Raw genomic sequence first — 25,489 nt, forward strand, 5'->3', positions numbered from 1 at the left:
CAGTATACGCATATGTTAATGCAAACTCATGACGAAATAACGTCATCATGATAAACACAATCTCATGGCAGCAATACAAAGTTCTAAAAGTATTACTTCTAAATGTATATACATTTGAACCTAATTTAGAAAACAAAATAATATTTGTAATATTCCAGATGCAGATAAAATATATGCAAAATTATTGAAATATCAATTAAACTATTTTATTTGCTCTAAGGCTCCTCTCCTTCCTGGACCCCTTGACTTAAGCTTACTCAGTTTAACGGTTAATCTTCCACTGGCACTGACTTACAGCTTTGTCCTTACTGTGTCCTTCCATCTGGGAATCCCATTCAGTAAGATCATCTGCAACAGACTTGGTGTTCCTTCTTTGTTCCGTCCCCACTGTCCAGGTGTCGGATATTCTTTATTCTCTGTTGTGAGGTTATAATTCCTTCCCGTGTCAGAGACTTACCCTTTGCCCCTGTGAGAATGAGTCCTTCTGACATCATAAGTGGAATGCTTTCTTTATCCTGATGGATGAAATTCCCTCTTGATCTTAGAGGGGTTGTACATTGTTCCAGAATGGGACATCGCCTCCTTATCCCACTGTATCACCTCTCCCTGTCTATCCAAGAACATTGGAAATGTTCAGTCATGCACTGCTTACATACCTTGTGATGTTCCTCTGCTAGAGATCCCCTTTGTCCCAGTGCTTGACCCACAGTATGAGGTTCTCGTTATGTCCCAATGTGGAACAATCCAGCTTTATCACAGTAAACAAGATGCTCTTTTGCCCCATCCATGTAATGTGGATTCCCATTTTGTCTCTGATTCTGGGATACCTCCTCCAATTTTGTGTGTTATCCATTTGATCCTGGGTGACATCCCCTCTTTGTCCCGTTGCAAGTTCCATTTTGTTTTAATTTACAGTTGCAGCATGGGAACAGGCCCTTCCAGCCCATGAGCCCACACCGCCCAAATACACTCATGTGGCAAATTAATGACTACCCCCTTATGTCTTTCTGTTTGTGTTGTGCAAGTTCCTGTTTATCCCCGTGTTTGAGGTTCTTTTTCTGAAAACACATGAATTTCCCTCACCACCAGGTGTCCTCTATCTCTGTCCCACTGTGAAATCTTTAGGCTTCTTAAGGTGCATTCTCAGCCAAGAATGTGCCTGCAGAAGCAAATTCAGACCTGTGGGATGGTCATTCAGGTGGCAGTGCTGAAAGTGCAGCGCTGGCCATCTGAAAGGGACAGCTTCATGGGAGGCACCTCAGAGTGCATACCAGCTTCTGTCCCTTCAGGCTGTCAGGGTTGGGATGGGGACTGATATAGGGCAGTGGGATCAATGTGGGGATGTCCCGCGTGGGCCGCCCCTGCGCTGACAGCCCGCACTGGCCGCCCCACAGTGTGGGGACTGATACAGGGATGTGGGGAGAGAGCAGGGAAGCGGGATCAGTATGGGGGACCTCAGTGCTCCGTCAATTATCCCTCTCGGAGGTGGGTTACAAAGTTCGCCTCGCATGCGCCTCCTGTGCTTTCAAGTGGCCTCCCAACAGCTGCATATGGGCATAATATGTGGCTTGACATTGGGGGTTTTGGCCACCTGTCTCCATGAATTCCCTCTTTTACAGTATGTGAGATTCCCACATTGACACCAAAGAACCACAGAAACAGACTCTTCGGCTTTACTAGTCTGTACCAAGCTATTATTCTGCCCAGTCCCACTGATCTGTATCCAGACCATTATCCTTCCATAGCCCTCCCATCCATGTACCTGGCCAAATTTTTCTTAAATCTCAAAATTGATTCTGCAGTCACCACTTCAGCTGGCAGCTCATTCCACACTCCGACCACTCTTATAGTGTGAAGAAGTTTCCCTCATGCTCCTCCTAAAATTTTCCATTTTTCACTTTTAACCCATGTCCTATCATTTTTATCTCTCTTAATCTCAATGGAAAAAGCCTTCTTGCATTTCCTACCTTTACCCACCATAATTTTGTATACCTCAATCAAATCTCTCCTCATTCTTCTTCTCTCCAGGGAATAAAATCCTAAACTTTCCCTGGACCTCAGTTTCTGAAGTCTGGGCAACATTCTAGTAAATCTTCTCTGCACTCTTTCTATCTTATTGATATCTTTCCTCTAGTTAAGTGACAAAAACCGTACACAATGCTCCAAATTTGGCCTCACCACTGTCTTTTGCACATCACCATAACGTTCCAACTCCTGTACTCAATACATTGATTTATGAAGGCCAATATACCAAAAGTTCTCTTTACAACCCTATCCACCTGTGATGCCACTTTCAAGGAATTATGTATCTGTATTCTCAGATCCATCTGTTCTATCACACACCTCAGTGCCCTACCATTTAACGTATATGTCTTCTTGGTTTGTCTTTCCAAAATGCAACACCTCAGACTTCTGCATTAAATTTCATCTGCCATTTTTCAGCCCCTTTTTCAAGCTGGTCCAGGTCCCTCTGCTAGCTTTGAAAGCCTTCCTCACTGTCCACAACGCCTCAAAACTTGTGTCATTTGCAAACTTGCTGATCCAATTTACCACATTATCATCAGATCATTGATATAGACAACAAACAACAGTGAATCCAGCACTGATCCCTAAGGTAGACCACGAGTCACTGGTCTCTGGTCAGAGAGGCAATTATCCACTAACACTCTCTAGTTTCTCCTGTAAAACCACTATCCAATCCAGTTTACCACCTCACCATGAACACTAAGCAACTGAACTTCCTGACTAACCTCCCATGTGGGACCTTGTCAAAGGCCTTACTAACGTCCATGTAGACAACATCCACAGCCTTTCCTTCATCATCTTTCCCGGTAGCCTGCGAGAAAACTCTATAAGATTAATTAAACACGACCTACCACGCATAAAGCCCTGTGTCTATCCCTAATTGGTCCTTGACTGTCTAAAGCATCTTCCCCCCCCATCTCATAGAGTCCAAGATTAAACTCCACCCCTGTCTTCCAGATTTTGGGATCCCCTTCCCCTGTCTCCCAGGCACTGAGAACCAACCCCCCCCCCCCCCCCCCCCCCCACTGCACCTTATCTCAGATGCCAGGATCTTCCCCGCCTTTTTTTCCCAGATGCTGGGATTCCCATCTCCCTGGCATTGAAACTCTTGTCACCCCCTTCATGGCATGTCCATCTCCTAGATACTGGTATCCCCACTGTGCCCTTCTCGCAGAAGTCGGACTATCTCCTTTTCTCATTTCCAGAAGATGGGATCCCCACAGCCCCCCATTTCTAAGATGCTGGATCTCCTCCCTCGCTCTGCCACCATATCTCAGACCCTGAAATCTCCCTGTTCCTTCTCTCAGTCCCTGGGATCACCTGCCCCAAGTCCCAGATGATGGGATCCCTACCCTTATCTCCCAGTCAATGGGATCTCCCTACCTCTGTCTCTAAGGTGCTGGGATCCTCCTTTCCCACCCACCCCCACATCTCTCAGACACTGTAGGCCACCTCCCTCTTGTTCCAGATATCAAGGGGTCTCCCAGTGTTGGTGGGGAATTGCCTTTATCTGACATTGGATGTGGTTTCTGTCCCAGATTCCCTCTTCATCCCATTCACCCTTGTCTTGGGGTGAGACTCCTTCTTGCTACACTCTGAAATGTTTGTCCTCTTTCCCACTCTGTTTCCACCAAGCCACTATGGTTAAAAATCCTCTAGCCACGGCACCTCTAATCAGTAACCTTTCCTCTTGTTGAATGTTTCAGGTACAAATAACGAACAAGAAGATTGATCTAACTCATGTATCCTCAAAATGTGGATCAAAGGATAATATCCGTCACAAACCAGGTGAGCTGCCTTCTGTAAAATGATTTAAAATGATGTGGAAGGGAGGGGTGGAGAAAGAGAGAGTAGTGGAGGGAGGGAAAGGTGGGAGAAGGAGAGGAAAGGATAGATCAAGAGAGGGACGGAAGGAGAGAGGGAGGGAGATGAAGGGAAAGAAGGAGAGAGGGAGGGAGATGAAGGGAAAGAAGGGAGCAAGAGAGGGGTGGAAGGAGGGGAAGAGACACATAGCAGCATCTCAGGCAGGCAGATCTCTCAGTATTTAATAAATAATCTCCTCTTCTGTTTTGTTCCCAAATTGGGAACATTGAGATGGGCAGAGAGAACAGACACGTGTGGAATGGGGACAGAGCAGAAGAACATCAAACTGAGGGGGAGAGAGCAGATGCATACATTTGAAGACTTTGAGACAGGTGTATGGATGGGAAAGGTTAAGAGGGATGTGGGCTGAATGCAGGCAAATAGGACTAGGCAGGTGGCAACTTAGTCAGCATGGAGGAACTGGGCTCAAAGGCCTGTTTCCATTCTACATATCGCTATCACGTGTCTTAGAGAGAGGGAGAGGGCCCTATCCAAGAGCCATAGATCACTACAGCACCAAAATAGGCCCTTTGGCCCATCTAGTCTGTGCTGAATCACTATTCTGCCTCATCCAATTGAACAGCACCCTGACAATAGCCCTCCACACAGAGCAGAGGGACATGCTAGTAAGGAGACAGAGAAAGCAGTGTAGAAAAAAGGAGAGCGAGAATAGGCTGATAGATCAGAGTGTAAGCAGATAAATCTTGAGAAGGGAAAGGGAAATACCAGGTCTATTGCAGGGAGAGGGCACTGCATATGCATGATCTGCCATGATCATGTTGAATATCCAAGATTCCATATAACCATATATAACAGTTTTTATGGCATGGAAACAGGCCATTTCGGCCCTTCAAGTCCACGACGGTATACTCAAAACAACTCCACTAGATCCCCCCTCCTATTCTCCGCCCAAAACCCTTCAACCTCCTCCTATCCATGTATATATCCAGCCTCCTCTTAAATGAAAGAATTGATTCTGCCTCAACTATTTCCTCCAGAAGATTATTCCATTCAGCCACTGCTCTCTGAGTGAAGAAGCATCCTCTAATGTTTCTCCTAAAAATTTTCCCCCTTACCCTCAACTTGTTTCAACCTCCCCTGCTCTCAGGGGGAAGAGTCTACTTGCATCTAGTCTAGCTATTCCCTTCATAATTTTAAACACCTCCATCAAATCCCCTCTCAACCATCTACGTTCCAATGAATAAAGTCCTAACCTCCAATCTTTCTCTGTACTCTAGGTATTTTAAGCCAGGCAACATCCTGGTAAATCTCTGCACCCTCTTCACCTTATCTATATCCTGCCTATAATTTGGAGACCAGAACTGAACACAATACTTCAAACCTGGCCTCACCAACATCTTAAACAGTCGCAGCATCACTTCCCAGCTCCTATACTCTATGCCACACATGTCAAACTCTGGCCGCGGGCCAAATTTGGCCCACGATATAATTATATTTGGCCCGCAAGATCATTCCAAAAATGTATTAGAGGTGGCCCGCCCTGCGGGCCGATACTGTTTTTTGGTAATGTCACCCCCACCATCCTCCCACTTCATTGCACATCCTTCCCCATTGTAACACGAGAAATTGTAACGAGAAGTCAGTCGATGTCATCAGTCGGCAAGCCAGTTGGAAGGCTCCCTGCACAACCAGTCACTTCTCCCACCTGTCGAGCGGTGCGGCGGATGGGTGAGCGCCTGTGATTTCCTGTCGGCGCGACGGGCATGGCAGGCTGCGCACGGCCCCCGGGCTGCGCGAGCCCCGCGCGACTGGCACCGGACGGCCTTCCACAGTGCGAGCGCACTTCTCCCGGTCGCCACGGCCTTCAGTGCTTGCACCCGTGCGGACCCCAGGACGGCTGGTTCGGCCCTGCACGTGAAGAGAGAGATGGTGGCTGTCCGCAAAGGCTGATCGGCAGCGCGCTGGGCCTGAGTGGGTGGGTAAGCATGGGTGGGCAGAGGGTGTAGGTGAGGAGTAATGGGCAGGGGAAGTTATGGTGGTGCAAGGGGCAGTTAGAGGGAGGGATGAGTAGAAAGAGGGGTGGATAGGGAAGAAGTAAAAGGGGAGGGGCAGGGCGAGTAGGGGAGGGGTGATTAGAGGGTGAGAGATGGGTAGAGGGAGGAACAGGTTGAGGGGAGAGGCAGTAGAGGGGTGTGCATAGGATGAGGTGGGTAGAGGCAGAGCGAGAGGAGTGAGGGGTGAATAGAGGTTGGGTAAAGGACTGGTCAGGTAGAGGGATGGTGGGTCGAGGGTGAATAAAGGCCTAGAGCCTGAGGAGTGAGCAGGAAATGCTGAGTCCTGATGCAGGCCAAAATGGACACAGCCTGTGAATGCTGACTACATCTCCACAGGGACCAAATATGTTTCCCTCAGGTCAAGCAAAGGGTGAACTTGAGCTACCTACTCCTGACCTGTAACATTATCCTCCTAAAGTTATATCCTAAAGTTTAACATTACATATGTTGAAAGAAGAGAAAACATGCAAATGTTGTTGAAAATTTTCAATAAATATTTAGTTCGGCCCTCGACTTAGTCCAAGTTTTTAATTTTGGCCCTCTGTGAATTTGAGTTTGACACTCCTGCTCTATGCTATGATTTATGAAGGCTAACATACAAAATGCCTTCTTAACCAGATTGTCAACATGGGAATCCACCTTCAAGAAATCCTGCACCATAACTCCAAGATCTCTTTGTTCTTGTGCATTCCCCAATGTCCTCCTCTTTACTACATATGTCCAATTCTGATTATTTTTTCTGAAATGAAGCACCTCACACTTCTCTACATTAGATTCCATCTGCCATCTTTCAGCCCAATTTTCCAGACAAACCAAATCCCTCTATAATCCCTGAAAACCTTTCATGTTATCCACCACTCCCTCTATTTTCGTATCGTTTGCACATTTACTTACCCAGTTAACCACCCCATCATCCAAATCATTATTATAAATTATGAACAATGGGATCTAGTACCTATCCTTGAAGCACGCTGCTCATCACAGGCTTCCATCCTGACAGACATTTGTCCACCATGACCCTCTGCTGTCTCTCCTCTAGACACCTCTGAACTCATCTTACTATTTCTCTATTAATCCCTAGTGACTGAACCTTCCTTACTAACCTTTCATGTGGAACCTTATCAAAAACTTTACTAAAATCCAGATAGACTACTTCAACTGCCCTACTTTCATCCACCTTTCTTGTCACTTCTTCAAAAAACTCAACAAGGTTCGTCAAATATGACTTCCCCTTCACAAACCCATGCTAGGTGCTCCTGATCAATCCCTGACTATCCAGATATTTATACACATCATCTCTAAGAATACCCTCCATAACTTTCCCTATCACTGAAGTCATGTAATATTGCACAAAATTGCATTCTGCCTGCCGCAAGGCAGAGTCGCCATAGTGTAGCCTGGCGTCCTTACCGCAAGAGGCACAAGAGAGTCCCTTCAGAGTCGTGGAGTGACTGGATTCATCGCCAGCTTTCAGCAACCTGGGCTCAAGGTCCAAACCCGACATGATCAGGAAGCCTTCAATGCCTGAGGCCCTTCGGGATCCCTTCTTGCCCTCAGCACCCTCTTGAATCTTGGCTCTGATGCCTGGTTCCCATGAGTCAGTCTCCATAGCTCCATGACCATGTTGCCTGTAGCCTATGTTGGTCCCACAGCTGAGTTCCTCGCTGGTCTGCTGCCGCGGTCACCATCCATGCTTCTCCTTCTCAACAGGGGGTGTTTCTGGTGCCCTGTGCTGGTCCGCTGCTACCTCGGAGTCTGCAACCCCTCATGGTCGCTGCCAAGCACAGATGTCGCAATCTTGGATACAGACCTCTTGGTTGCAGGATTTTACTTACAAACATATTGGCTTCTTTAACCAGCTATTTAAAGCTGGCATTAGGACCAGGCAGTTGAATCCTTTGGAGTCCGCTCCAGTGGCAGTGATGCCATTTTTTCCATGGTGGAGCAGACTCAAACAATCGAATGCCCTTCTCTAATGTTCTATCTGCGCTTCTACATATGTGAGAGAATAGGAATATGAGAGCACAGAGATTGATGCAGATGGAGCAAGTTAGAGCCATAAGAGAGAATTTGAAAGCAAGGAGCAGACAAGCAGAAGGGTGGGAAAGCAGGAGAAGGATGTATCTGAAGGAGGGGAGGCAGCAGACATTACAACAACCTGGACCATGTGTTTGATGGAGAATTAAGGTGTGAGTGTGAACCTCTCCCCTTCCAAGCTGCAGAAAGGGGGGAATTGGAGAGGTAACTCACAGAGAACAAGAGGTGCAGGAGAATGTTAGAGACATAGAATGCAAGTACTTCCTGCAGAGAGGAACAGAGGCAGAGAGAGGAGTCATGGGTGACAAGATAAGGAACTGTCTGTGAGGGGTACACGGGTTGAGTAGTATTCTGAACGAAGGTGTCACAGACTGAACTGGCAACTCTGAATTTCTCCTCCCACAGGCGGAGGCAACGTGGAGATCAAGTCACAGAAAGTGGACTTCAAAGATAAAGCCCAGTCCAAGATTGGGTCGATGGGTAACATCAGTCACACCCCAGGAGGGGGTACTAAGAAGGTGAGAAGCACCCTTAGTGCCAGGTCCATGAATGTCATCTAAAGAGAAAGGCGCTGGTCAATTAGATAATACCACTCACAATACAGTGCATTCCACATGCTGAGATGGTAGGATCTAACCATTACCCGGGACAGCAGGAGGAGAGTTTGGAGTCGATCAGCCCTGTGTTCACTGGAGTTTAGGGGATTTAACTGAAACTTACAAAACTAGCCAGACTGGACAAGCAGGAGGTGAAGGGATGGTCCCAAGGGCAGGAGGTCTGGAAACAGGCATCACTGTCTGGGACACAGAGGGGAAAAGACCTCAGAGAAATGTCTCCACTCTGAACATCTGGAATTCTTCACACAGAGGGTAGCTGATGGAGTAGATTAAGTTTCTAAACACAAGAGTATGTGAATCCAACAGGAATGGGATTGGAATAGAGGATGAGCTAGGATCACACCGAATGCAGGTCAGTGTCAATTGGCCTGAGGTTTCTGGGGAGGTCCAGGTTAAATTCAAGATGTGGATTACAGGGAAACTGGAAGTTACAGAAACATAGGTTCCAAGTTGAGGTTCAGGAAACAGACAAGAGAAAGTGGAGGGGCAGCGGGAGGTGTGATTCATAGATTTCCTGATGACATGGGAACATTCTGACCATCCTAACAATGATTCCAAAACCATCCCATCAAAGCCATTTCTCAGCTTATTCCCTGGAACCTCCTAGTTCTCACACCTATATTCACAGAGGGCGATTGTCACAACAACCAGCATGTGTTCAGGCTGTGGGAGGAAACCCACACAGTCACAAGGAGAACATGCAACTTATTCTTCTGCAAAGCGTGCCTTCTCTTGCGTTTGGCCTCAGTCTGATGCCGTTTTCCTCTGTCCCAGATTGAATCTCACAAGCTGACTTTTCGTGAGTCGGCTAAAGCTCGCACAGATCACGGTGCAGAGATCGTCTACAAGTCCCCTACACCCTCTAATGAGGGATCGCCCTGCCGACTCAGCAACGTCTCTTCGACCGGCAGTATCAACATGATGGAGTCCCCGCAGCTTGCCACGCTCGCTGACCAGGTCTCGGCCTCACTGGCCAAGCAGGGCTTGTGACTGTCATCTTGAAGCAAGTGTTTATACCGAGCTGTTGTGTGATCTTTCGTACACTATGTCTCGGTTAGCTTGCCTTTCTGGCCAATTAGTTGTCATTGTGTGTTCATTCTGACCTGCATTCTTTAGGCTTTTTGAAAACTGGAACACTTTAGAAATAGCATGCTCTTTATTTAGCGATTAGTGGCTAAGATACAGAAATGGCTGAAGGGTAATGACTGGTTCAAAACAAATTTTAATTTTTTTCCAGGGAAATGGTGGCCTTTATGTCAAGGGCCTGAAACCCATAGGTCAGAACTCTCAGAGCTTGCGTCCTGTCTAACACTGTGGCTACACTGAGGCTGGAAGGACCTCAGAGGTTCACCAGAGTGGTAGTGAGGGTAAAATGGTTCAATTGTGAGAACTCACAAAGACCAAACTTGTACTACCTGCGATAAGGAAGAGTAGGTGATCTAACTGAAACATCTCTGATGAGTAAAGGAATAGATCTGTTTCCATTGGAGTATGGGCATTATGTTAGGATCCAAAGCAAGCTGTTGAGAGGTAGTTCAGGAAACACTTACTCACCACAAAGGCTATCAGCCCTGAAAGCTGGACAGGGGGAAGTACTGTATGTTCCCACTCGGATAACTGTGCAGCTCCATGACATTGCATGAGTTGGTCTGTTAGGAACTCAGTCTTCCTTGTACAGAGTTTTGAGCTCAGCACAACTACTGACTTTGATGCTCTAGCCCAGTAGACCTCTCTGCAGCTGCTCCTTGGCGATCTGCTTAGGTGAACTCATTCAGGTCATTCGCTTGGACTAGGAAGTCATGTGGAATGTGGTAGAATTTGAGATTTCAATTTACTTTGTTAATTTAGAGTTACAGCAGGGTAATGGTCCATTCTGGCCCATAAGCCTATTCTGCCAAATTTCGTCCATGTGACCAATGAACCTACTAATCCCATACAACTCTGAAACATGGGAGGAAACCAGAGCACCCAGAAGAAATCAGCGCAGTCATAGGGAGAACGTACAAACTCGTTACAGACAGTGGTGGATTTGAATCTGCGTCACTGGCACTGTAATAGCGTTGCGCTAACCACTATGCAAACCATGCCACCCAAAGACCCAGCTCCTGTCACTGGTCCCAGGGAGGGCCCTGATGCTCAGTTAGTGGAAGCCCCCTCTGCTCCTAGAGCCAAGTTGGGCTTTAACCATTAAGAGAAACATGAAATCTTGAACAAAGAATCACTGGAGGAACTTAGCAGGTCAGACGGCATCAGTGGGAAGGGAAGGTTGAGAATCACGCTCCAGACCCAATTGTTACTGAAATCTTTTGCTTGAGAAAAATTGTCATTGGCCCATTTCCTTTGGAGTGCTGAAACCATGCAAATAACAAATCAATTAGGAACGATTAAAACAGTGATTTTCAAACTTTTCTTTCCACTCTCATACAATCTTAAGCAATCCCTTACTAATCACAGAGTACCAATGACATAGGGATCACTTAAAGTGGTATGTGAGTGGAAAGAAAAGGGTTGAGAACCACTGCTCTAAACCCATCCTGTCGACGAATCCATCCAAATGGCTCTTAAACATTGCAATAGCTCCTACCTCAACCACTTCTTCTGCCAGTCCATTCCATCACCCTTCACCATCTGTAAAAAAAAAACATTACTCCTCATGTTCCTGTTAAATTTCTCCCCTCACCTTAACTTATGTCCTCTGGTTACTGATTTCCCCGACTCTGGGCAAAAACTCTCTATGTTCACCCGATCTATTCCAGTCATGATTTTGAGATCACCCCTCATCCTTGTGAGCTCCAAGGTATAAAGCCCCAGCCTGCTCAACCTCTCCCTGTAGCTCAGGCCTCAAGTCTTGGCAACATTCTCTTAAATCTTCTGCATGTTAAAGATTTTTATCTTGGTCTTGGTGAGGGTCTCTGCCAGAAATATTGACTGACCATTTCTACCCTTGGATGCTGTCTGACCTGCTGAGTTCCTCCAACAATTCTGTGTTTGCTATTGTTTCACCATTTAGATGAATTAGTTTACTATAATGTGTGAAAATGCACTTCCAAATATAAAAGTGAAGGCTCAGAGTGAGAATGCTAATTCTCATTGTCCAACATTGGGAATCAGTGTTCTACCAATTCTTAAGTCACCACAGGAATATCTAAACCAGCCATTCTCAACCTTTTTTCAGCTATGGCCAACTTCCCTGTGAACCAGCCAAGTTTTGGTTTCTTTTATACTTCTCTGTCATTAATTATATTTTAAAAATGGAAATATTTATGTTACGTGAGGTGAAAGAAAACAAAGCTTTTACTTCAATGTGCTGTGGCCCCTGGGGATTGTAGTGCCCCTGGTAGGAATGGCTGATCTAAACCACTGGAGCACAGATTTGCCATGACTACCTACCCCTTTGGTGCCATTCCAATTCTGGTTACTGTGGAGAAGCTGGAAGTATCTGACTGTCTTTTCCATGGGCAGTCTATAAACCCTGGAGCAGAGGTTGGCCAGGGATGGAGATTCTAGACCAATGACCCCATCTTTCCCAGAACTTCATTTTCCTGCTATTTTCAGGGTTAGAGATTAATTCTGTTTCAATTTGGTCACATGGGTGAATTTTGATGTGAGCGAAATGAAGTGTTGAGATTATGCAGACAGACAGACAGGACCTAGATTGGTGTTTACCAGTGAAGAGGGGGGTCATATCATGCATGGGGAGGGGGTGAAGAAGAGCAAGCAGGTATGGAGCTTGACTTCCCATGAGGTCCTGAATACATAACTGTAGTTAGTATGCTCTTGGGTCTTAACATTCCTCCTTTGCCCCTGCCCTGGTGAAGCCCAGCCAGCTTGTTGTCCGTGAATGGCTCCACTCATTGGGCCTTGCTGTCAGAAAGTGCACCGGATGGTTTGTTGCCTTGTGGACCTGCTCCCCTATACTTTTTGGTAACACTGCCTTAACTGTGACCTTTGGCAATTGACCACATTGCTGCCTCATCATGTACTGCCTTGTAATCACACCACCATTAATCACCCTGCCAACGATCCCATTCCTCGATCTCACCATTCACAATCTCATTAGCTCTTTGCTGCCCAGTCATCCTACTTACCTTTGATCTCTTCTCATTATTCTGTTGATCACTGCCCATTGCTCTTAAGGCCCATTATCTTGTTCATTGATCATGAAACAAATCCATTGAATGATCTTTGATTCCATTGCCTGCTGATGTCTCACTGTGGTGGCTGGATTTCACTGCCCACTAAACTGTTGGTCTCACTAGTTATTGTTCTAGATACAAATTGACCTTTGCCCATTGATCTTTCCTTGCTCACTGCTGGCCCTTGAAATCTTGGCCAATTTTCTTCCCCTTTGATCTTGCTAATTGACTGCTGCACAATAACTGCTCCCATTTATCACTCTCTGTAGGTCATGTGGTCTATTGAGCAAGTCATTGATTGAGTTTATTTCCCATTGATCTCCCTCATTGACTTCCCACTCTATTGATCTTCATGCCCATTCCACAACACAGTGAGGTAGCTGCTCATTGGCCTTGCCACCTATTGATCTCATTCACCGATTTAGCAGTCTGTTGGTTGCCTCCAATTGATTTTGTGTGTTCTTGCCCTCAGTGATATCACTGTCCATTTCCCCTTGATCCAAGTAGCCATTGATTCTCCCATCACTTTAATCTTCCATCACTTTGACCACTGTGCATCGATCCTGAAGCCCAAGCTCCCACTCCCCACTGATTCCACAAGCCCATATGTTCTCTGTTGCCCATTGTTACCCATTGCCCAGACAGCACAGATCTCATCTACATATTCTTTGATTTCAGTGTACATTGGTGTCCACGTCCATCAATTTCACTAGCATTGATCTAATTCTTACTGAATCTCCCCTTGATTGCATTGCTGGAGGTGGTGGTGGAGGCTGGTACAAAAGGGACATTCAAAAGACTCTTAGACTGGCACATGGGTGTAAGAAAAATTGAAGGTTATGGGTATGAGGCAGGGAAGGGTTAGATTGTTGTGGGTGGAGTACATTTACATAGGTCAGCACATCATTGTGTATGATATTCTATGCTGGTTCTCACTCTCCATTGAGTTCACCGTTGTTCCCTCTGATGATTGGTGACATTATCCATTGGTCTCACTGTCAGGCACTGACTGTCCGTTGTCCTGATCATTCCTTTCACTGCCAATTGATTTCAATCCTTTTTCTCTTGCCTTTGATTTACCTTGGTGTCACCATCTTTGACTGACTGACAATAGATCCCATTCACCCTTGGTCTCACTGTCAGTTATTGTTGTATTTCCTTGCGATTGTTGGTTCTCATTGACCAATGATCTCAATGTCCACTGACATGACCATTTTTGATTTCACGGATGTTGGTGAGTTGATTTCTCTGTGGTTTGGTGCACCTCATATTGACCTTGCATTTGATTTGATTTGATTTGATTCTTCTTTGGCCTCACTGTTCTTTGCCTGCCTGCTGATCTCTCGTTTGTTATCCAATGGTCTCAATGACTAACTCACTTTTCATTGTTCTTACTAACTAGTGCTTTCACAGTAGTTGGGCCTCAATTTTCTAGTTGATCTCATTCTGATGAGTCTCCCTGTGTGTGATTTCCCTGTGAGTCTAACTGGCCATGGGACTCATTTCCACATCCAACTCTCTGTTCATGATCCTGCTTTTTGTGCTCTGTGTCCAAATGTCTGTCATTCTCATTCATGATTAATCTTATTTAGAACATAGAACAGTACAGCACAGAAACAGACCCATTGGCCCTTCTAGTCTTTGCTGATCTATTACTCTGTTTAACCTTTCCCTGTAACTCAATTCCTAAAGTCTGGGCAACATCCTTGTAAATCTCTGCACTCTTTCAATCCTGTATCTTTCCTATAGTTAGATGACCAAAACTGCACACAATACTCCAAATTTGACCTCACCAATTTCTTAAACTACTTCACGATAACATATCAACTCCTAAGCTCAATACTTTGATTTATGAAGGCTGATGTGCCAAGCACTCTCTTTACAACCCAATCCAATTGTGACACTACTTTGAGGGAATTATGTATGTGCATTTCTAGATCCTAGACACTTTCCTCAGAGTCCTACCATTTACTGTGTATATCCTCCCAAAGTGCAAAACCATACTTGTCTGCATTAAATTCCATCTGGCATTTTTCAGCCCATTTTCCAGCTGGTTCAGATCCCTCTGCAAGCTTTGAAAACCTTCCTCACTATCCACTACACCACCAATCTACATGTCATCTGCAAACTTGCTGATCCAGTTTACCACATTATCATCCAGATCATTGATAGAGATGACAAACAACAGTTATATACCCCTTTGCCACTTACTCCAATACTTGCGATACAGTTGAAATTGTGCCAGCCAAGGACATCCACGTATTCTGTGAAACACCAAAGTCTGCAGATGTTGTGATTGTGATAACACAGAAATGCTGGATAAACTCAACAGGTATGCATTTTGGAAGGTAAAACTTAAAGGCAAAGTACGTGGTGAATGGTAGATACTTGTGTCGATGAACAGAGGGACCTTTGGGACCAAATCTAGATCTCTCAAAGATGCCGCACAGGTTAATAGGACAACTAAGAAGTCCTATGGGATGTTGGTCTTCATTCTTGGGGGAATTGTATAAATTTCTGATGAGACCATACTTAGAATATTGTATCATTTCTGGGCACTTCCGAAAGATGTGGAAGCTATAGAGAGTGTGCAGAGGAGATCCACCATGATATTGCTTGGATTGGAACATATGTCATGAGCCAAGGTTAGCAGAGCTGGGACTTTTCTCTTTGGAGTGAAGAAGGATGAGAGATGAGGATAGAGGTCTACAAGATTCTAAGAGGCATAGAAAGGGTGGACAGCCAGCACTTTTTTCCCATGGCAGGAGTATTAAACATCAAAGGACGTCTGCACAAACTGAAGGGAGAAAAGTTTAGGGGAGACATCAGGGAGAAGTTTTTTTGCACAAGAGTTTTTGGTGCCTGAAATGCATTGCCAGGGGTGGTGATGGAGGCTGGAACAATAGGGTCATTTAAGAGATTCTTAGACAGGCACATGGAAGAGAGAAAAATAGAGAGCTTCAAGGTAGAAAGGGTTTAATTTTTTTTTGGTAGGTATATATGGCTTGGCACAACATTGTGGGCCACAGGGCCTGTTCTGTGCTGTGGTATTCTATGTCTTAAAATGTAAGAGCGTGGACATGATATTAAGGCTTTTTAAGGCACTGGTGAGACCTCACTTGGAGTGTTGTGAGCCTGTTTTGGCCTCCTCATTTAAGATAAAAATGTACTGGTATTGGAGAGGGCTCAGAGGAGGATGAGAAATCTTTGACAGCTATTGGCCTATACTTGTTGGAATTTGGGAGAATGAGGGGGGAATTTTGAATGTTGAAAGGCATAGACAGAGTAGATGTAGAAAGGCTGTTTCCCATGGTGGAAGAGTCTTGGATGAGCCTGAGACAATTTCAGGATTGAAGGGCACCCACTTAGAACAGAGATGTGGAGGAATTTCTTCGGTCAGGGGGCGGTAAATCTGTCAAATTTGTTGCCACAGGTGGTTGTGGAGGCCAGGTCATTTATTGGGTGTATTTAAGGAAGAAATTGATAGGTTCTTGATTAGCCAAGTTTATGGGGAGAAGGCTGGAGAGTGGGGAAATGGATCAGCTAATGATTGAATGGTGGAGCAGACTTGATGGGCTGAATGGCCTATTTCTGCTCCTATATCATGGTTTTGCAGCATCCATAGGAGGTAAAGACAAAGATTCTCAGGCCTCTTCTCCCTCCCTATTCTTCCCTCCATCCTGGCCTTTTTACTCAGACGCTTACCTGCTTTTTGCTCATAGCTTGAAGGAGGGCTCAGGCCCAAAACATCAGTAATATATCTTTATCTTCAAAGGAATCTGCAAGACCAGCTATGTTCCTTCAGCATTTCTGTGCTTTTACTGCACCCATGTGTGCCACACAGGGATTTCATTCCCTCTTCCCCTCCTCTCCCCTTCCCCAACCTGTGATGATCAGTCTGTGCTGTCTGTTGGTCACACTGTTGGAGATGGAAGGACACAAAGTTTATGGGCTGTGGAGTTGAAGAGGCTGTTTGTCCCATTGGTTGTCTTAATTTGGGGTTGAGTCGAGGAGCTGGGATGTCCCATAACAACTGCACGAAACATTGGTGAGAATGTAGTTGTGATCATGCAGCCATCAGGAGGGTGTATAAACTGGAGAGAGTGCAAACTCGATTCACGAGCATGGTGTTGGAATGGCGGAGAGGCTGGGTCTCTTGCCTGGAGCTGCAGAAGCTGACAGTTAACATAGTTTACAAAATCAGGAGGGGCAGAGAGAAGGTGAATGGTTACTGTCCTCGTGTCTCCTCATCCTCTCGTCTCTTCATCTCCCTGTCCGTGCTACCCCATCTCCTGTTTCACTGTATGGGGGATCTCATTTTCCTCTCAGTTGCTCCCATTTATTGTGCCTCTGCACTTTGTCACCGGCCCCTCTGCGCATGCCACCAAGTTCTCCCAATCTCAATAACATCAAAGACTTAAGTTCTCTGTGTCCATCTTCACTGAAACATATCTGCATCCTGACCAGTTCTCACACAAGGTCATCTCCTTGAACTGTGAGCTCTGTTTCTTTCTTCACTTGTCCTGAAAATATAAAGACGGGAGCAGGGGAGAGGCTCTGCCCCACCATTCTTTGGGAGTGTTTCAAAGACTCTGAGCATCTGAGAGGGGATCATTTGCCTCCACTTTGTCTGAAGTGGGCAACATTTTATTGTTAAACTACATTTTAAAAATGTGACAATGATCCTTGATCCTCTCCATAACCACCTTGTCAAATCTCCTATCACTTTCCTGGCCAGAAAACACCAGCCTGGCCTGTTTTGCCTTGCTCAACCTCCCTACTCCAGGAATCATTTTGGTGAACCTCCTCTGAACCACTTCAACAGCTTTTGCATCCTTCCTTAAATGAAGAGAACAGTGTTGAGGATGTCTTCACAGATGCAGTTGCACCATTTCCATAGCTCAATCTCTCGACTTGGGTTCACTTCACTCAGTGCAGTACATACACGAGAAGATTTAGTTAGCTTTCTTAATTGTTTGCTGCACCTTTTGCTATCTTGTACCAGGATACCCCGATCACCCACATCTCAAAACCCTGTGATCTCTTAACAACCAGATAAGGTCTCCCTTTTGTTACTGTTCCCGCTAAAAGGGTCATTGAGCACAGAAACATTTTTCATGCTGAGGTTTTGCTTCATCTGCACCAATCTCATTTGACCACATTGTTCATATCCTTTCACCCTTGCACATTGAAGTATCTTCTCAATGTCTCTTCAGAGTAGGAATTTGGTATGATTCCACCATCTCGTGTGGCCAGAGGTTTCTAGATATTAACAAAAAAGTAAATCCCCTCAAATCCCTTTTCTAACTCCTTCCTCTCACCTTGAACCTGCACCCTCTTGTTTCTGATACTCCTGCTGTGGGAAACAGATTCTGACCATCTACCCTACTTGTGCCTCTTATTGTGTTATACACCTCTGCCAGATCACCCCTCTGACTCCTTCACTCAGGAACCCAGCCTGTCAGATCTCTCCATGTCACTGAAAGGTTCCAATCCAAGTGAATCTCCTTTGCACCCTCTTCACTCTGCAATATCTCACTGGTGAGCAGAACTGCACACAATAACCAGCATTTTGTAAAGTTGCAACTCTTTGTAACGTTTTGTAATGTCCCAACTCTTGCAACAATATCATAATCTATGAATGCAAGTGCGCCCAATCCGTTTGGCACTTCCCTATCTCCCTGCTTTGCTTCTTCTAGGGATCTTCCTGAGCATCCTCCAATTTACCCGATGTGGCCTACCCCAATATGGGATCCAAAAAATGCATCATCTTCCACTTCCTGGGATTAAATTCCATCTGCCAATGTCTCATTTGATCTCCATCCTGCTACAACCTTGGACACTTTTTATCACTATCCAAAACATTGCCATTTTTTGAGTCATTAACAGACTTATGGATGGTTCCTCTTACATTCACATTCAAGTTGTTAAGAAATATGACAAACAAGATGGATGCCAGCGCACCACTGGGTAACTGTGCTGACCAGAAAAAAGCATACTCTCTGCTTCTCAATGGTGGGGGCTGGGGAGATATGTGGACAGGGAGATACGTGGATGTTGGTTCATCTGGCTACGATGGTGGTTTATCAGAGTGGCCTCAGCTCCCCTCTACCCTCGACCCCCACATTAATCATATCCCCAGCCTCAGGATCAGAGCTTCTGGAAGTTCCCTCATTGCTTCAACATGTTTCTTTACAGCTCAGTATGAATATCAACCCCTTGTAACTCTGGTTCCAGACTTACCACCATGTGCTTTTAGTGACCACACTAAAAGGGACCTCATCCCCCTCTATCTTATGGTGTGTCCAACAATCCAATTCTCCCCCCTCATTTGTCTGCAACTTGCACCCTCCCGTGTGCCAATCAGTCTACAAACTACAGGCAATCTACCATAGCCAGTCTCCATGCCTGCCTGCCTGCCTGTCAGACAGAGGAAACCAGGGCAGTCGCAGGGAGCAGGTACAAATCCACGCCAAGGTTGATTAAACATTGAGCTGTGAGAGTGCATCACTGCCTCAGTAATTGTCTCTGTCTTCCCATCCTTTTGATCTCCCTATTCAGGTGTCCCTGTTTGTGAAGAAGGTTTTCATAAACTGTATTCTCTGAGTTACAGAAAAAGGTTAAACAAGTGAGGACTGACTTTATTCCTTAGAGCCTTAGACAATGAAGGGAGATGTGTTAGAGGAACTGTATACAAAATCAGGAATGATGGCATAGATAAAATTATTATTTACTGTCATGTAATATTACATGAAATTGTCTTTGGTCTGCTATAAGGCAGACAAAGGTTCACCATTAGCATTGTCCGGCACCCCTTACAGTCAGAGAGAAGCAAAAGAGAATCCTCTCAAAGTAACCGAGTATCTGTGGATTTGCCTCCAGCGCTCCCACAGACTCTGCAGCCACACAAGACTCCAGATCAAACCATTGGTAGCCCAGGCCCAGATCGAAACCTCCGACACAATGAGGAAGCTTTCAGTTCCCAGGGCCCTTTGGGAGCCCTCCTTGCCCACAGCATCCTTTCAAATCTCTGTTCTGATACCTGGTTCTGATGAGCCATTCTCCAGCAGCCCTTTGACCTCATTTCCACTGGCCCGCAGCCTTTGTGGGTTCCTCGCCCAAGAGTCGCCAACAGCTTGCCGCTTGCGTATGTCCTTCAGCCACTGAGCCTCTTGTTGGTCCTCCATCATGGTCTCTGTCCTTGGGGTTGTCTCCTTTACTTCTCCTTCTCAGTGGGGGTTGTTCTTCCTGTTACTGGTGCCCTATGGCAGCCCGCTACACCCTTGGAGTCTGCAACCCTCTCGGCAGGTGAGGTCAGGATCAAACTCGTGTCACTAGAGTTGTGGCTGCCCTACTGAGGCACTCTGACTTATCTCTGTCCACGTGTCCATCGTTCTCAGATAACATGGCGGTTTAGATTACTATCCATTGACTTCAGACAGAATCCATTTACAAGGGAATAGTCATTCACGGGGAGACCCTCATGGTCACATTGGAAATGTACAAGATACCTACAGACTGCTCAAAGATCGGGGAGAAGCTGGGTTACGCGAATGAGGGAGCAGCACCTCCCTCCGCCTGTCTTTGACTTTGTGTTCATCTCCAGGGTCCATTTCACCTTCCCTCATCATTGTCCAGTAATCCTGCTCTATCTGGTGACATTGTCCTTCCACCCTCTGACCCAGTTATCTGCCCATCACACATTCTCAGTCCAATTCACATCTATGGGTTCTCTGACAATGACATCAGTGTCTGTGGATGTCTTCACCATGGACATCTCTGTCGCTAGACCTCTGTGCCCAAGGACATCTCATCTCTCATTGATCTCATTGTTCAAATGTGTATTTGGTGTTTATCTCTGTCTGTTCACTTCCCACTGTTCCTGCTGCCACTTATCTCACTTTTGCCTTTGTTGCCTTTGACTTCACTGTTTGGCGTATCATTGCCTGTTGACCCTGCTCTGTGTCCCTATGTCCCTTGCAGCCTTTCAGACTCTTCGTGTTTTGGTTCCGCCACTTATGGGTTTTACTGTTTGCCTCTCATCCATTCTTCCACTTTCCAGTGACAACCAGCCATGTCCAACGACATCAGTCCTGTCAGTGGCATCATGCCTAGAACTCCTTCCAGCATTTTGTTTCCAACCACCACAGAGCCAGAATCTCTGGACATCACATCCATGCTGAGCATCAACCATTAACAGCACTTGATCTGGATCTTTCTCTGCCTTGACAATTCCAGTGTTTGCCCAGATACTTCTCCCATGTTGTGAGTGTCTTTGCATCCTGCCCCAAACCTCCCTCCAGATTCCAGCCTTCCCTCAAAACCACTTGCCATGCTCCCAAGGCCCACGGCCTCTATTTTCCCCACCTCTGCTCTGGGGAGAAGTTTCCTGTTATCTACTCTGTCTGGGTCCTCCATAGTTCTGCTTCCCTCGATCAGGTTCAACCCTTCTCCCCTCCTCATCATGCTGGAAAATATGCCCAGCATCCCCAGTATTTGACCCTGGCACAGTCTGTCCCAGGCAATAGCCTGGTGAATCTCCTCTACACCCTCTCCAGTGCAATCACATCCTTCCCTTAGTGTGGTGACCAGACTGTACAAATGGCAAGGTACCTGGTACCATGCCCACAAAGCACGAGCTTTCCCTTCAGAACAACACCCATCTAGCAATGGTATTCTCTGCCCAAGGAAGCAGTGGAGGCTGCCTCATTAAAGGTATTTAAGACACAGTTAGATTTTTGGATAATGGGTATTTAAGACACAGTTATATTTTTTGGATAATCAGGGAATTAAGGGTTATGGGGAATGGGTGGTAAGTAGAGCTGAGTCCTGGCAGACCTGCTGCGATCTCATGGAATGGCACAGCATGCTCGATTGGCCGAGTCGTCTTTATGATCTTGCCTCAACCTTTGTCCTTCATTCTCTGCCATAGAGCCAGTTGGTCCTGTCTGCTGCATTCCTATGGGCTGAACTTTATGATTTGCTTCCCATGTGGGACCTTCTCAGCCTCCCTAAAGTCCATGGAGATTGAACTGTTTATTGTTCCTTGTACAGAGGTACAGTGAAAACCTTAGTTTCAGGCAGCTCACAAAGAGTTGCCACATTCCAGCGTCGCTGTTGATTCACCAAAGACATTCAGAGAAAGCTAGAACAGGTAATGAGATTAATTCTGATGATTGCAGCATTAACTTGGCCGTAACAGACAAATTAAGTTACACATTTCAGTGAAGAGTACTGGGGAAATCATCTTTCAGTCAGTAACCAGCTCTGGTCCCCTCTCTCTCTGTCCCTGGGCAGGTTCTCCCTAGTCACACTGACCTCCACCAGAGGTCTCCATATCCTCTGCTGCCTTGAACTTCCCCCAATTTATCTGTTCTTCCAAAAAAAATCCAATAATTTGCCACTGCTGTAGTTAAACTGGCCTTTCATCCCATAGGATGAGGATGGTTCCTTTCAATCTGTTTGTGGGGTTTGATATGAGGATACCCCACTCCTCAGAACAGCATGTGCGTGAATGGATTTTAGGTGAGTAGGAGATTGCACAGGTCCAGACCCACCCTCTCGACGTCCCCTCCCGGATCCAGCAGCATGATGAGGTCTGGGGGAAGTTCTGTTGCAGAGAATGGCTAGACCAAGCTTCGATGCAAGGGATCCCCTTTCTGTACTTCACGACACGTGTTTACCAGATGGCTGTTGACCTTACAAGAGGGTTCATCTGCCTTTTGACAGGTCTTGTTTTTCATCCTGCAGGATGTCTAGCCACTCTCTGCACCAGGCCAGCCTGATGGGGGAGCCGGTTTAGTCACTGACCACCTGACCATGCGACAGGTAATATTGGGTTACATGGTACCAGAAGCACTCAGACGAATGACCTAACTAGTCTTTAACTATATGGTTTACCTCTTCCTCCATCTTAAACTGAGGGTAACAACATGGCCTTTATTTCTTTATTATCTCTGTCCCTTGGCCTCCTCATTACTGATGTCACTGCCCACTGATGTCTGGGCCTTGTATTCCCTGTCCATGAACTTCTGTTTTCATTCCTCAGTCTGTTATGGTGAAACCTACTGAGCTGTACTCTTGCATCTCCTCGTGTCCTGCTGCAGACGAATGTTACCATCAACAAGTTCACTCCCTGGAATCAATCCAGTTTCAATCCACATCCCAAAGACATGCTGGTTGGAATTGCATCTCGAGATCTCACTGACCCTGCATGTTCTTTTCTCTCTCCCTTGTGTCAGTCAGCTGGTATTGCTGTGTCCTTATCTTGCTGCCCATTGACCTCAATATAAGAGTGTCACAGAATCACAGACTGGTTATGTGGATGGGAGCCACTCAGTTCATCAAACCTACCCCAGCTCTTTATAAGAGCACAAAAGTACTGCAGGAACTTAGCTGGTCATGTAGTGAACTACAATCACAGTGTCTGCAGACTTTCTGTAAGATCAACCTAGCTTGTCCCATGGACCCACTCTACATATTCCTCAAGATCCTTTTTCGTTGACTCATCCCAGTTCTCCCTTCTATCGATTTGCTGACCATCCGCTGCACACTGCACATTGATGCTGCTGCTCACTGCCCTGTTACATTTTGCCCTTCCTGAGTTTAAGTTGTATTGGCTGCAATTAAGACTGAAGGATTTCTCTGGGAAACTTCCCATGAGCAGGACATCATGTTCTTCTTGCTTTTCTCTGTCCATGTCCATTAAGGCTGGGGTAACAGCCCTCAAGCCCAGGTCGAGTGGATTCCTTTCTCACACAGCTGAAATAGAACAGCCTGGGAAGAAATAATGAGAAGTATCCAGAATTGAGTGAAACCGTCTTTGGAGATTCTGGGAGACTTGCTCTGCCCTCCCTGTGCAGCCCGTGTCTGTCAGTGGAACGTGTTCTCAAATATCTGACTCTAAGGAAGAGGTAGGAATACATTGGGGTTTACGCACTATCTGTAATATCCCTCCAACCAAACTGTTTCATTTCCTTCCTCCTCCTGCACTAAAGGTTTCTTTAAGTGGGTGAGGTTCTGTGTGACAGGATTTGCACCTTTGCTCAACTCTGAACTTAGTAGTGCTGGAGAGACTGATGTACTGGTGGATGATAAACATTTTGGGGAGGAAGCCAAGGTGGTGAAGAATAAAGGAATGAAGTTTATTGTCATGCACATAAGGCTGTTATACAGCCTCAAGCAACCAGCAAAAAAAGGCTGTTATACAGCCATATGGCTGTTATACAGCCATAAGGCTGTTATACAGCCTCAAGCAACCAGCAAAAAAAATTGCAAAAAATAAATAGGTAAAACATTAGGTTTAAAATTGGCTCCCCAAATGGTAACTTTGCCAATCACACAGCACATGTTCTCAAGCAACCAGAAAATACACTCATCTGGCATGTACTAATCTCCATAGCTGATGGATACCTGGGGTTCTTACTGTGCAAAGAAGATCTTATTTGCTGCAGCTTCCCAGATAAATGAAACACACTAACAGCCATTTCAGAATAATTAAAACAAGTACAGAAGAAAGGACAATAAATTTAAAATGAAAAAAAAAGTAATATTACCATGTGTTGGATACTGTGACCAGGTCTGTTCTCCAGCAGAGAAGGGGTTGTGACAGAATACAGGTGATCCTGGGCTGTGGGATGGACCTGTCAACAGACGGGACCCGGGCACCCTGGAATTTAGACACATGCAGACATCACAGGGCTCAGGGTTTTCTCCAGCAGAGCACAGGTCCCATTTCAGCCAATCAGGCCTGAGACAGGAAGACACTGTGTCACCCAGGGAGTGGTGAATACTGGGACACTGACCCTCAAGTAGGTTTTGGGGATCTGAAGGGGATTAAGGGCATGGGATCAGTGCAGGCAGGTAGTAAAAGATCAGTCATGATCTCATCTGCTGTGAGTGACAACCACCAGCTCCTGGTCCTAATTTTCCAGTCAGAATCCCCTGAACTTGTGGTGGAACCTCAGAGAAGTCACGTTGACCTGATCACATTCTATCTAGACTTGGCCACAGACTGCAACGACCTTTGCTATTTCCTCCTCAATGCCCAGTCAGTCAGTCAGTGACCCATTCCTGAGTCCTGCAGGCTGCATCAGTTGGACCAAGTTATGTGCAATGGAGGGACAAACCGTGTCCTGATCGGGTAGCAAGTATTATCATTGTGGACTGTGATTTCGATCAACTCATTTCCCAGGCAGTGACGTGTGGGGTGTGTTCCACTTGGACTGAGGGCAGGATCAATGGAATTTTATGTAACAACAGTTAGGTTGCAAGATTCCTGAAAAGGGCTGAGAATTTGGGACAGCTGATGCTCTGAAGGATCTTCCCCTAATTCCATGTAGCTTTCTGAGTTCAGATCATTCAGTGCCAAAAGGAAAACAGTAATGTAATAGTGTTTGTTGTATCTTGAAGTTTTCTCCTCGGGGTGTGAGATGGTACTTTAACCCCCAGTGGCAGTATCTTTGCTAATGTTCAGTGGCCATGCTTCTTGTCTGTGACCTGCTCAATGATGTAACTTTGAATCGTTGGTTTACATTCATAATTGTTGCTGTAAAAGTTTGGAAATAAAGTCTGTGTTATAAAACTCTTGAACCTGTGTCCATCTCTCACCCTTTGTGCAGGTAGCCTCTCAGTAATGGTGGGCCTGGGCTGTCTGATTTAAGATTGGAAGTGTTGTCTCGAGGGCAGAAAGTACTCCAGAGAGGGATTCAGCAGGAAGAGGTGGAGCAGGTGACGTAACTGAGGCGGTCGTGAAAAAGTGGTCATGCAGCACTTTGACCAAATATTGTCTCTCACT

The 25,489-nt window shown here is 45.8% G+C and overlaps 1 protein-coding gene across 1 annotated transcript in view; it reads left to right on the forward strand.

Annotated features, from left to right (window-relative positions):
• maptb (microtubule-associated protein tau b) overlaps positions 1-25,284 on the forward strand; it is a 71,613-nt gene extending 46,329 nt beyond the window's left edge. Inside the window, exons 9-11 of the mRNA XM_069905245.1 lie at positions 3,732-3,813; positions 8,346-8,458; positions 9,332-25,284. Of these exons, the coding sequence (XP_069761346.1) occupies positions 3,732-3,813; positions 8,346-8,458; positions 9,332-9,547 (411 nt within the window). The 3' untranslated portion in view covers positions 9,548-25,284. The remainder of the gene's footprint in view (positions 1-3,731; positions 3,814-8,345; positions 8,459-9,331) is intronic.
• The last annotated feature ends 205 nt before the right edge of the window (positions 25,285-25,489 follow it).

Source organism: Narcine bancroftii, chromosome 12 (assembly GCF_036971445.1).
Source record: "Narcine bancroftii isolate sNarBan1 chromosome 12, sNarBan1.hap1, whole genome shotgun sequence".
NCBI lineage: Eukaryota > Metazoa > Chordata > Chondrichthyes > Torpediniformes > Narcinidae > Narcine > Narcine bancroftii.